Source organism: Grampus griseus, assembly GCF_964374135.1.
Source record: "Grampus griseus genome assembly, chromosome: 17".
Classification (NCBI taxonomy): Eukaryota; Metazoa; Chordata; class Mammalia; order Artiodactyla; family Delphinidae; genus Grampus; species Grampus griseus.
The window spans coordinates 14,249,333-14,261,802 of NC_139011.1; the positions used below are offsets into that span (position 1 = coordinate 14,249,333).

The 12,470-nt window shown below is 43.4% G+C and overlaps 1 protein-coding gene across 1 annotated transcript in view; it reads right to left on the reverse strand.

Moving 5' to 3' along the window:
- Positions 1-579: 579 nt before the first annotated feature.
- The window catches only part of NSMCE2 (NSE2 (MMS21) homolog, SMC5-SMC6 complex SUMO ligase), a 224,180-nt gene continuing 212,289 nt past the window's right edge, over positions 580-12,470 (reverse strand). The window contains exons 5-7 of the mRNA XM_082675228.1: positions 8,816-8,916; positions 8,298-8,404; positions 580-920 (exon numbers count right to left, since the gene is read on the reverse strand). Coding sequence (XP_082531354.1) covers positions 806-920; positions 8,298-8,404; positions 8,816-8,916 — 323 coding nt within the window. The 3' untranslated portion in view covers positions 580-805. The remainder of the gene's footprint in view (positions 921-8,297; positions 8,405-8,815; positions 8,917-12,470) is intronic.

The window sequence follows — 12,470 nt, forward strand, 5'->3', positions numbered from 1 at the left end:
TATTCAATTTAAAGACCCTGCTGGTCATAAGTCTACAGACTTTCGGGGCTGAAGGGACAGTACAGAACATCTTATTCATTATCTTTATGTCGTGGCTGAAGACCCCCCAGCCCCACGGGGCTGAAGCCACTTACCGAAAGCCACGGAGCAAGGCTGAGAACAGCCAGGATGTGGTTGCTTCCGATGACGCTTCAGGATCTCAGCAGGCTGCAGCAAAGTTTCCATTATGGCATCAATTATCATCGCACTGATAAGCCAGCTACTGGAGCATTCTGTGCCCATCAGAATGACAAAAGCATTTACATATTTGGAACTGTCAATATACAAAGTAAATATAGGTAAGGAAGCCGGCTTTGCTTTACACCCTCATGCTATTCTTTACTATCCTGATAGAAAATGCTTGCAGTTTGGGGTGTTTCTATGTGTTTGCATTTCAAACATGCCTTGCAAGACATTTTTTTTGTTAAAACTATAATAAAAAGCAGTCTGAAGGATTAGAAATAGAGAAGCCTAGCACCACCCTGGCTTTACCACTGGATGCATTTACACCTCGGGAGGCGCACAGATAGGGCACACGCAGATAATCAAAGTTTTATTTAAAATTGCAGAACACTTAAAAATAAACAATATAATATGCTTGAATGTTTACTGTAACATAGAAAAAGGCTTTCAAATACACTAAAACCTTCAATTTTACCCCAAAGTGTACTATGCAGCCAGTCGAAGTGCTTTGACAAGCATCCCTCTCTACAGATGGCTGGGGTAGGAGGTAGGCTGCGGAGTTCCCTGCAGGCAGGTGGTCTTCCTAGTCAGACTGACGACGTTTTTTCTTGTGGCTCTCAATCGCCCTTCTCAGCACCTCGTCCTGGATGAGATCAGACATTTTCACGTCTGTGTGGCTACAGCCAATTTTCGGGCAACTGTGAGGGATGAGAAAATCAAGTCAGGCCGCTTCACCTTAATGCCTTCAGCATAAACTTCTCTCACATGCAAGAATTTAAGTGAGGGCATTTTTTTTTAATTGAATGAAAGATTCTTTAAATTCTATAGTGTTTTACAATTTTCAAAAGTTTCACACAGGTGATTTCATATAATCCCATAATAACCCCTTGTTTTTCTTCTCACCCCTATCTTGCCCCTCCCCCTCCCTCTCCCCACCGAGAGCCACGAGTTTGTTCTCTGTATCTGTGAGTTGGCTTCTTTTTTGTTTTATTAGTTTGTTGTATTTTTTAGATTCCACAGATAAGTGATATCACATAGTATTTGTTTTTCTCTGACTTATTTCACTTAGCATAACGTCCTCCAAGTCCATCCATGTTGCTACCAATGGCAAAATTTCATTCTTTTTTACGGCTGAGTAGTGTTTACGTGAGGACATTTTACCAAAAAAGGAGCACACTTAAAAAATCAGGACCGATGTGCACTTATTCATTTGTTCACCGGGTCATTTGTTCACTGAGCCAGGGCCTGTCCAGCACTGGGGGCAGGGCAATGCCCACTTCACAGCGCTCACTTTGCAGTGGGGGAGACAGATCTTCGCTAACTCAACTGCATAGATGCTTGCTGTGAGTTCACGTGGCATTAAGTGCTACAAAGGCTAAAAAGCAGGGTCAAGGGAGAGAGTGTGAGCTAAGGGGCTTATCTAGAGGGGGTCAGGGCAAGGCTCACTGGGAGGTCTTATCTAGAACAAGGGCTGCGTGAGGCTCGGGCTGGGGCAGCAGCACGTGTAGAAGTCGAGGAGATAGCCGCTTGGTGCCCCGGAGTAAGAACAAGGTCAGTGTGGCTGGAATGCCCAGGGCAAGAGGGAGGACATTTGGAGACTTGGTTGGAGGGCGTGTGGGGCTTTGGACTTTATTTTAAATGTGAAAACAATGGAGGGGTGGAGATAGGGGAGGGATGGGGTTTGGCTTACATTTAGAAAACACGATTCTGGCTGTTTAATACAGAACACAGGCAGAGGGGAAGCAGGGGAGGGAGGGGGGTTGTGCAGCAGCCAGCAGAGTGAGGGCAGCTTGGATGAGGATGTAGCAGTGAGCAGCCTTGGGATACAACCGGAAATAGAACCTATGGGACTTGCTGATGGACCCAATGTGGAGGGTAAAGGAAAGAGCTGAGCTTTGTGCAGAGTCTGGCCCGAGCTGAAGCGGAATGGTGATACCCTTCATCTCCATGGAAACAACGGGAAAGCCGGGAGAGGATGGAGTCAGGCAGGAGTCCTGGTTGCTACATGTTGCCTCTGAAATGCCCACTAGTCCTCACAGTGGAGAGACTGAGTGGGCTGATGGGGACTCAGGGGAAAAGCTGTGGCTGAAGAAATCAGTGGGTGAGTCACGGTTCTGTTTACATGTGGTCTCCTCTGAAGGCAGTGGGCTGGATGAAGTCACCTGATTTCTTCTCAACATGAACCAGACTCTGGTGGAGGGCCCAGTTTTGGAGTCAAGCCAACCTAGGTCTGAACTCTAACCCCAATGCCTACTTGCTCATTATGAGATCACCGGCAACTCACTTTACCTTCTGGAGCCTCTGTGTCCTCAGATTTACAATAGGGCAGAATCCCAATCTCACGGGGCTCCAGGTAACACAGTGCTCAATAGCTTTCATTCCCTTCACCATCTCCTATGACTATCCCCAGCCTCCTGATGCAAGTTGCTGATCTGTCTATAGACTGCATACCTCCCACACAGACGGGCACACATTCGTGCATTCATTTGACCCTCTTATGTGATTGGCCCTGTGCTAGTTCCAAGCACCCAGCTGTAAAATACAAATATAGGTTCCTGCCCCACACAGAGCTCTGGCCCAGTGATCTGAGACAGCCCTCCAAAAAGCACAGATCAAAAAGAACAAATTCAAGACAAACGCTATAAACCAGAAGGGGAAGAAAGCGGATCATGGGAGCTCCAATCTGTCCAGCGGTAGAAAGCTCCACAGTTCAACACAAAAGTTACACTTTCTCTTGGTCTTGGTTTCTGGCCCAAGGCCTCTTTATATTAGAGGAGCATTAACCAATGTAATGAATAGTATGCTTGCTAACAACGTTTATATTCAAAATACTGAAATGTGTCCTGTATGGCTGGGGACATGTGTTAAAATGTGATTAAAGAAAGGCAATCATATGAAAGACGATGGGGGTGATTTGGCCCAGGAATGATGATTTGGCTTTGCGTTAGGGGAAGGATTGGAGGTGCTTGAGAAATGCTTTACACTGGTTTACAACACCCTGCTGTCTCAAAGTGAATTCTTTCTTTCAGTATGAAAGTAAATAAGGTGAGATTATGAAAAGGATACGGACGCTTTCCTGACTTCAGCAAAGGCAGTTTTCATCACTTCAACTTCCATGACATGGAAATGCAACCTGAAGTCGGTGGCTGGGATGACCCTCCGTTAATGCTTATCAACCCACTGATCATTCTCACTGACTGCCAGGCTGTAATCTCCCCCACTTCACAGAACAAAGTCTTTAATACCAATAGTCAGACAGTGAATAAGCTGCTTTAGGGAAGTGGAGAGGGAGGTGGGGAGGACTTCCTGATGACATCAGTGGTTTTAGTCAGTAAATGAGAGCATTCTGAGAATGTGTGATGGGATTAACCACACCAGTCAGTTGCAGAGCTGGCGTGCACATTAACCCAGGGCCACCCGTGTCAGACAAAGAGGTCTGAGCTCACTTAGGGTATCAGCCCAGGGCACAGAGGTATTAACCAAAAAGCCCTCCCAACGGGAGCCAGACGGCCTAAAGACACTACAGGCTCAAGGGTGAAAAAGACCTGGGCTCAAGCCTCCTGGCTGTGACACTCTGGGCAACTGATGTCATTAATGGGCCTCAGTTTCTTCCTCTAGGAAGGCAGAGCATAGCGTTGCTGTGAGAATGAGTAGGATGCGTGCGACAACGGTCCAGGAATTCACTCAGGTGCTCGATAAGCTGGTTCCTGCTCTAGGACACAACTTCTGTTCTCTAGAACCTTGTGGAGAAGAGCCGGGCCCACCTACAACGCTGGCAGGAGGCAGGCGTTGTGGGAGCACAGGGGCGGGGCACCTTGCGCAGCACAAATGGGGGTTCCGGGAAGGCTTCCCGGAGGAGAGGTCGATGCAGGAGAACCTTGTTTCTCACCCCGTCTCAATTAAACAAACACAAGTTTCTAAACTAAAGAGGAGAAGACAAGGTCATAATGACATGATACTGAATCAGGGCACTCCTCCTCCGGAGAAAGAACACTCTATAAGCATTAGTGCATTCATCCCCACGACATCCTGGTGAGCAAGATAGGCGTGGCAACACACAGTCTTAAGCTCTCGTGTCATTACTGTGAAAGAGTCAGACCTACAGGCCTGGAAGGAGAGGCTGGGTCCTGAACTGGGGTCACGGACAGGGCAGAACATTCCACTGCAGCAGCGGGCAAGCGTGTAAGTGTCTGCTGAGTGAAGGGACCAAGTCTTAGAGGGTCCCAGAGGCTCTGGGGACCCTAGGCCTCAGCATCAGCTCAAAAGTACAGGATTCTGGGTCTGACGAGCTCCTGGATCTGGGCCCCAAGAATTGCAAAGTCCAGCCCAGCTCTAGAAAGCAGGTCTGGAAATGTGAGTGGGATGGATTCCCATCATACCTAAACACAGAGTGTAACTCTATCCTACATCCTCTGAGTCTAAAATAATGTGTCACCAAGCAGTGAGGTAAGTAATACAAACATGAACAGTCTTGACCTCAATAACCCAACTGCTATTTGTTCAGCGCGCTATAGTCCAAAAAGAGCTTTCTCCTGAGTGCTTTGCTTCTCCACTGCCAAGAAATTTGCTGGTCCAGGCCTAGACTGGAATTCCCCACTGTTCCTTTGATCCTGAAATTCTGTGAGATGTCGCTATTTCCATTTTACAGATGAAGACACTGAGGCTCTGAGAGGTTAATGGACTTGTTGGTAAATGGTTAAAATAGGGCCTCCAAGAGCAATGCTGGAGTTCTGCTATTCAACGACACCTTTCTGTTCAACTTAATTGTACTCTTAAATGTGACTGTTTGTTAACATAGCCTCTGTTCTTAAACAAAAAAGGAAAGAAATGACTATGGATAACAGGAAATATCTTATTAAGATGAAAATCATAAGGCAGCTTTATTAGTAAGATAATAAACAGCCTGATTATTAAGAGATGTGTTTTAAGGAATTATTCTAACTATTGTATTTAGTTAGGGCTAAAGTCTCAACAATGGAGACTTTAAAATGGAGTCAGTGCCAGTAACACAATGTAACTGGAACTCCTGTCTGACAAAACATAGTTGGAACCAACAAGGAGGAAAAACTGAGATTTCTCAGACTGGATGTGTCATAGACATTTTTAAACAAAGGGAAGCCAGAACTGCTCATCGCCCTAACATGTGTCCTGGGAAACAACACTAATTCGCATTTAATCAGGAACCTCTGGAGCAGGATTTGAAGAGGCCCTGGATTCTAACCTGTTGCCGAATACAATGTACCTGGCACTCCAGCACTGGCTCCTGTGATACCCAACTCGTTTATCTCTCATCCCTTCTCTCCTGGCTACGTCTCAGACTGCTTGCTTGGAGTCTTCTTCCTTTGATTGCCCTTTCAAAATGGCAGAATGCTTTTTTGTGGGTCTATGTTAGGTGCTGGGGGAACGCGGTAAGCAGAGCAGAGCTGGATCCTGGCCTCGCGTTGCTCAGAGCCAGGCCAAGGTCCCGTCCTTGGGGGTTCTCAGCTGGCTGTCACATCTGGTCCAGAGCTGTACCTGTGCTGCTCTGACTCCTCTGTATCGATAACCTTACAGTCAACATCTCACACTCAGAGCTCTCTCCGAGCTCAAACACCCACATTTTCTGTGCCTCCTGGATACCTCCAGATGGCTGTATTGCTAGGACCTCAAACTTAGCATGACCCAAACTGTGCCTCTTATATGCCTTCCTAAATGTGTTCCCCTTACGACCTCTCTGTCGGCTAATGACAGCGCCATCCTTCTAGACACCCAGTTTAGAAATGTCAGTCATCCTTCCACTTGTTCCCTTCAACTTCCGGCTCCCAAATTCTGTCCATCGTACCTCCACGATCGTGTTCCTCCTCATTTCCCTCCACCTATGACTGCTGCCTCAATCCCAGCTCTCATTATCTGTAACTTAATCTACTGCAAAAGCATCTGAATTGACATCTTCACCTCATGCCTTTATTCATCCATCTCTTGAACTGCTACTGGAGTAACTTCCTAAACCCAGGTTGACTCGCCTTATTCCCTCAAAACCCTGCAGTGTTCTCTCATGCCTACAGAATAATGGTGGCAAGAATGATGATGAGGATAATGATGATGGGGGATAAAGTTTACTGACCATGTAACAGGTACTTTAAGTGCTCTACATATATCTTATTCAAATTCCAAACATACCAATGAGGCAATTACAACTATTATCATCAATTTATAGATGAGGAAACTAATGAAATCATGACATTTAACACCCTCTACAATGAGTATAGAATAGAGAGAGAATTTACCTACACCATTCCCCTATTGCTATTGTCCAGAGCATCCTTCTAATCACCGGCTAACATGCAATAACTGTTGCTGTACCTACTATCCCCCAAGTGGAACAGACTCTGAATAGGGCGAGCCTCTTGGCTAGAAAGAGTCTTCTTCACCATTCTCTGAATTCCTTCTCATTTTTCAAGGCCCAGCAAACATAGTACCTTCGCTGTAATCCTTCCAGACTTCCTCCACTTGGACTTAACTGTTCTTAACTAAGCTATGAGAACCTGCAGAGTTTGCGGAATCTGCACCCGAGTTATAGAAGTACGACAGAAAAATACCCACCTTTTCCAAATGACGGGTGTTACTCAAGTGCTTCCAAACATCATTTACAATTCAAAAAAGGCAAAGGACATTAGAAAATCAAAGTATGTAATCAAGAAGATGCACTTAAATGTGAGCCTGCTCTGGGAGTTGCTCCCAGCCATCCTGGGACTTGGGAGAAATGTGCTTTTGTATCAGTGCCTGCCCTTTCCAAATCTGACTAGAGGAGAATGTCACAAACTTTAAGGAAGAAGACCTGTGACACAGAACTATCTGGGAATACCTATTCTTAGCAATTATGTCAACAAATTAAAATTTTGTTTTTCAGAGACTAAACATAGAAAAAAGGAGAAAAAGAAGCCTTAGAAGTCCAGAAACAAAGAAAATTACACTCACAAGGGAAAATGAAAGGTTCCTTAGGGAAATATGGTATCTCAGTTGTAAGCTGGAAAGTCAAAACAGATAAAAATGTGCTCAAACAATCTCGATTTTGTAATCATTAGGCAGTTCTTCTAGAATAAATAGGGCAAACTACTTGACTGAATGACCATCAAGATATCTGCAGTCTCAAATGCCCTATCTTTAAGTCCACACCCAGATGAGGAGTGGTGGGGAATTCCAGTTCTAGGTCTGGACCAGCAAACTTCTGGGTGATGGAGAAGCAAGCCACACATCAAAGGGACTGTTATCACAAGTCCATTGAGAACTGGTCACACCTGCAATTCCATTCCTTCGACAAATCTGTGATAAAAGCATAAGAAATGCCAACCAAGTCAAAGCTAGGCTAGCCAACTCAGGTTTCTAGGTTATTACAGGAACTGAGCCATGGTCCCCCAGGGTTGGAGCATGTGTGTGTGTGTGTGTGTGCGTGAGAGAGAGAGAGAAAGGGGTAGAAATATATATATAAAAGAAAGATTCTCTAAACATTCCAATTAAAATTTTTTTTCTCATTGCAGTCATCCATGAATTTACTTAAACCATTTGGGAAGTTATTTATGTAATTAAAGATATGAAAGGTTTTCCCAGACAATCAAATCTTGATCATCAAGACCAACTGGATACGAATTCTTATCTTAGGATGATGACTTAATATTTTTTTTAAACAAACTACCTGTATTGCAGGATGCAAAAAAAAAAAAAATTATTTTTTTAACCATTCCTTCTTGTTTGGGTAAGTGCATATAGAAAGGGGAAAAGAAATCTCTCAGTATCACAGTTCTCTATTTTTTTCAGGCTCCAGCACAAATTCATAAAAATTCCTATTATCTAATGATTAACATTACATCCAATTCCTTTTTCTCATGTTCTGAAGGTGTGGTTGAAGCTCCTTTAGTTTCTTCCTGAACAGATTACTAATTTGTTCCCTCATGTCCTGTTTTTCCATGTTGACACGATCCCTCCGGCTGAATGGACTTCAGGGGAGAAGTTTAAATGCCTTTTCCTCCAGCGTGAACGCACCGCCTCGGACTGACCACCGCTGGGAAGGTGTCACTTCCCTTCCCGCGGCAACTCACCAGGCCTTTTTCTTCCGCTTGTGCTTGTTCTCAATCATGCGAACAATGGCTTCCTCTTCATAGGTGTGGCCACACACTTTATTTTTCACTGGCTTCTTCATTTCCAACTGCAATCAAGGAGACATCAGGCTTTCAGGAATGATAGTGATCAGCTTCCAGTAACTTCTCCAAGCCAACAATTATTTGGCACTATGTTTGCCTAGACCTGGGGCTTCCGAGGTTTAACCTCCCCATCTCATGGCTCTAGATAACTCCTAGGGCAGATGACCACATCAGAAAATGCAGGGAGACCAGTGGCACCAATGACACTTGGCCTGTGGGCCAGGAATTTATTCCTAGATCCCTAAGGGCATCACTGACTGAAAACTCTTTCCCAGGTATACTCTTCAACTCTCATCCCTTTCCTTTCCTCCCTCCTCAACTCTAGACATGAAATGAAGTCAGAAAGCAAACAGGAACCCTTTGCCTCTATGAAGTGAATCGCTTTTTCTTTCAGGGGAAGGAGGAGAAAACAGTACCTGTGTAATGGGGCAGATGAAGTTGGTCTGACTTTGGGTCACAATCATATCTTCATCAACTCCTTCTGTGCCGTCAGCCTCTCTGTCTGCTTGAAGACCATCTAGAGGGAAAAAAGGGAAGTTGCTGAGTCTCGCTGGTCTAACATGTCAAGGACAGGAAGGGATGGAAGGGTCTCTTTGGTGTTAGCCCCTGTGCTAGGCGCCTGGATGCATATTAACTCTTCTGCAGGGGAGGCAGGACTCTGCCCATGTTTGGTAAGGAAACAGATTTGGAGCAGCGAAATAACTTTTTCAAAGTTACAGAGAGTGAATTTGTGAGGGAGTACTGTTCACTAATCAAGAATGTGGCTTTGGAGTCAGAAGGACGTGGTTATCTTTGTCACTTCCAGCTGTGAGACCTCGTGCTAGCGAGGTCTGTTTTTAACGTCTCTATAACTTTATTGCAAAGATTAAGAGGTGAAGAATTTAGTGTGCTCTGCATAGCTCCTGGCACAAAGACACATTCAATAAATGATAGTTACTGTTGGACGATACAGCGATTCTCAAACTTTTTGGTCTTAGAACCCTTTTGTACTTGTAGAAATTATTGAGGATGCCAATAAACTTTTAAAATGTGGTTTATATTTATCAAGGTTTGCCATGTTAGACATTAAGACTTAGGAATTTAAAAATATGTATTTATTAATTCATTTAAAAAGAACAACCCCATGACACGTGAACATAAATGACATTAAAAAAATTAAAAGTAATTATATTTTCCAGAACAAAAAAAAGTTAGAGATAAGAGTGGCATTGTTTTACATTTGGGAAAATATCTTTAATGTGTGGCTTAATAGAAGATAGTTGGATTTTTTTTTTCATGGTTTGCATACTATATATTTATTTTTTCGTCAGTCTAAAAATAATGTCTACACATTTAATTTCTGTCCAGTAAGAAGTGATAAGAGGTTTAAGAAGACCTAGTTTAAACAATTTCAAAGAAAGAAAATAAGTGAGCAAAATTATATTTATCCTAAAATATGTCTTTCCATCCACTCCATAGTGTAATGGCTCCTTAAGGCAACTTCCAACAACAATGATGTTTCTGATGCTTTCTATGGTGGCAGAGAGGTGAGCATCACGGTCTGCAGGGCAGAGCAATAAATATAACTCTAGTAATCCATTGTACATCGAAAGTCAGGGAATACTTCATTGGAATTATTCTCATTTTGGGGGATGAATAAAATTAAATCAAAGGACACAGTACCTGATAAAGGAGCAAAAAGCTTGTAGGCTTTGGTCAAAGAAAGAAAAGGGCCTAATGAGTGAAGAACTTCACTAATGAGTGAAGAAGAACTATATATTATAGTTTTCTTCCTTCAGTTTCTCAACTAGATTCCATTAGTGGAGTTTTCTAAAAGATTTGGAGGAGATTCCAATTCAGATATTATCAGAGATCATCATAAGGTAGTTGGATTTTGATATCTGTATATATGTGTCCGGTCTGTCGTGATATCACATCACATAGCCTCTGGAAAAATTCACTTATGAAAAGAAAGAGAGTGAAAAGGGCAAATGACATCTTAGTATCATTATGAAGATAGTTTTGACCTTGTGGGTACCCTGAAAGGCTCTCAGAGTACCCTAGGCGTTCCTGGCCCACACTTTGGGAACTGCTGAGTAAATGAGTGGTAGGGCTAGCTTTGAATATAACTTATTTGATTCTGATATCTGTGTTCTTTTCATGGTCCTTGCCCCTCACCAAGGGAAACTAGATAATAGATGGCTTCTGAATGGGGTACTGAGAGAATCTCATATGAAAGCCTTTCCTTCTGGAGAAGGCAGACTTGTCATTCTGCACTGAAATCAAAGATCAGTAGTGTTTTAAACACAAGTGTGACAGTGCAGTGACAGTGTAGTCCTTCCTCCTCCTTTTTCCCCTCCCTTTCTCTCTTCTCCCTTCCCTTCCTTCTTTCATTTTGGCAAAATATTGAATATAGACATTAAAAAGTGCCTCGCTTTTAATGTGTGAGGGAGACCCTTTTCTTAAGTTGAGATGGTTCTGCACATCTTTTAGTTCCTACAACTGCTGGCCCTGGCCTTCCCCCTTGGCCAGATGAAGTATATGCTGGAGAAGTACTACTGGGGACAGGAAAAGGGCCACAGAGCACTTGTTCAAGGTCACCCAGTGAACTTATGGCTGAAACCCAGGGATTCTGCCCCCAATTACTCTGTTTTTTTGGTAGGGGTTTCTCTTTGTTTTAGCAACTAGTGCTATTTATATGCCAGCTTGTTGTATTTTCTTAGAGAAATGTCCCCCAAACAGTGCTTATTCCTTGAAGAAGGCAAGAGTGAAGCCCTCAGAGCTTAGGATTTCCCAGACAGAGCGTTTTCTAACCATTGGTCATTAAGGTATGATGCCTGGGGCCTTTCAGCTTTTCAAGGGCCGATAAAAAGGTCTGAGACCTTGAAAACCATTTACTGGTTTCAAAACAGGATAACTACAAAACGGAAAATAATTTTAAAGGTCTACAAAATGTAATGTTGGGTTAACTTCATTAATTGTTGATTTGGTAATCAAAAATATTTCCTTTGGAAGCAATATATACGCTGGATTTAGGTTTTAATTTAATAATTCCCAAGTATGCTAAGATAATTGCTGAGAAATTAATAGCCAATTATAGGTTAAATCACTTACTTGTAGCCAACCGTTTTCCAAAGCAAAATTGTAAAAATATCTTCAAAAAATTTTGCCAGCAATAAAATTATATTTAATGTGGAAGTTGCCATAGTTTAGTATGTTTGCTGTGATGTGAGTTGCGGCTTCTGAAATAATTTTCCTTAGATCTATGAAGAGTCTTTGTGCTTCCCAGGACCTGTCTTTGGTATGAATAGCACAAGAGTCAGACTCTTAAAAAAGAGTCCTCTTATCAACCCAATGATTCTTTTTTTTTTTTGCAGTACTCGGACCTCTCACTGTTCTGGCCTCTCCCGTTGTGGAGCACAGGCTCCAGACGCGCAGGCTCAGCGGCCATGGCTCACGGGCCCAGCCGCTCCGCGGCATGTGGGATCTTCCCGGACCAGGGCATGAACCCGCGTCCCCTGCATCGGCAGGCGGACTCTCAACCACTGTGCCACCAGGGAAGCCCCAACCCAATTATTCTTCACGATGCTTCAGGAAAGTTGGACAGGTAAGGAGAAAAGTCAAGGAGCAGAGCTGAGAGCTATTCTGATTCTCTGATTCACTTTCCAAAGCCTCCTCTTGCGGGCTGCTGCCGCCCATTTCTGATTGTGCGTTTGACAGTCAAAATAAAAGTATCTCTTTGTCCATTTCTCACAGGGCTTCCTCTGAACTGATAGATTTCTGACTGCATACGTTATACTGTGGAATTCACCAGAAAATCTGTTGGATGAATAACAGGGTTCAGCCAATGTGAAAGACTGTGGGTTTTTTTTTTTTTTAATTTTCTATTTTTAAATTTCAAAGAGTAGAGGAAGCAAGAAAGCACAACTCAAATGCAATGCCAACCACTAGGGAAGGCTGAGTGGGGAACTTAGAAGCTGTAGGTGGCTATCAACAGCAGCGATCACGAAAGAAGAAGGTGACATAAGTGAGACTGGGAAAGAATGCCAATGGTGAGTAATAGCCCACGGACCGAGAGTCTAAAAAGAGAAA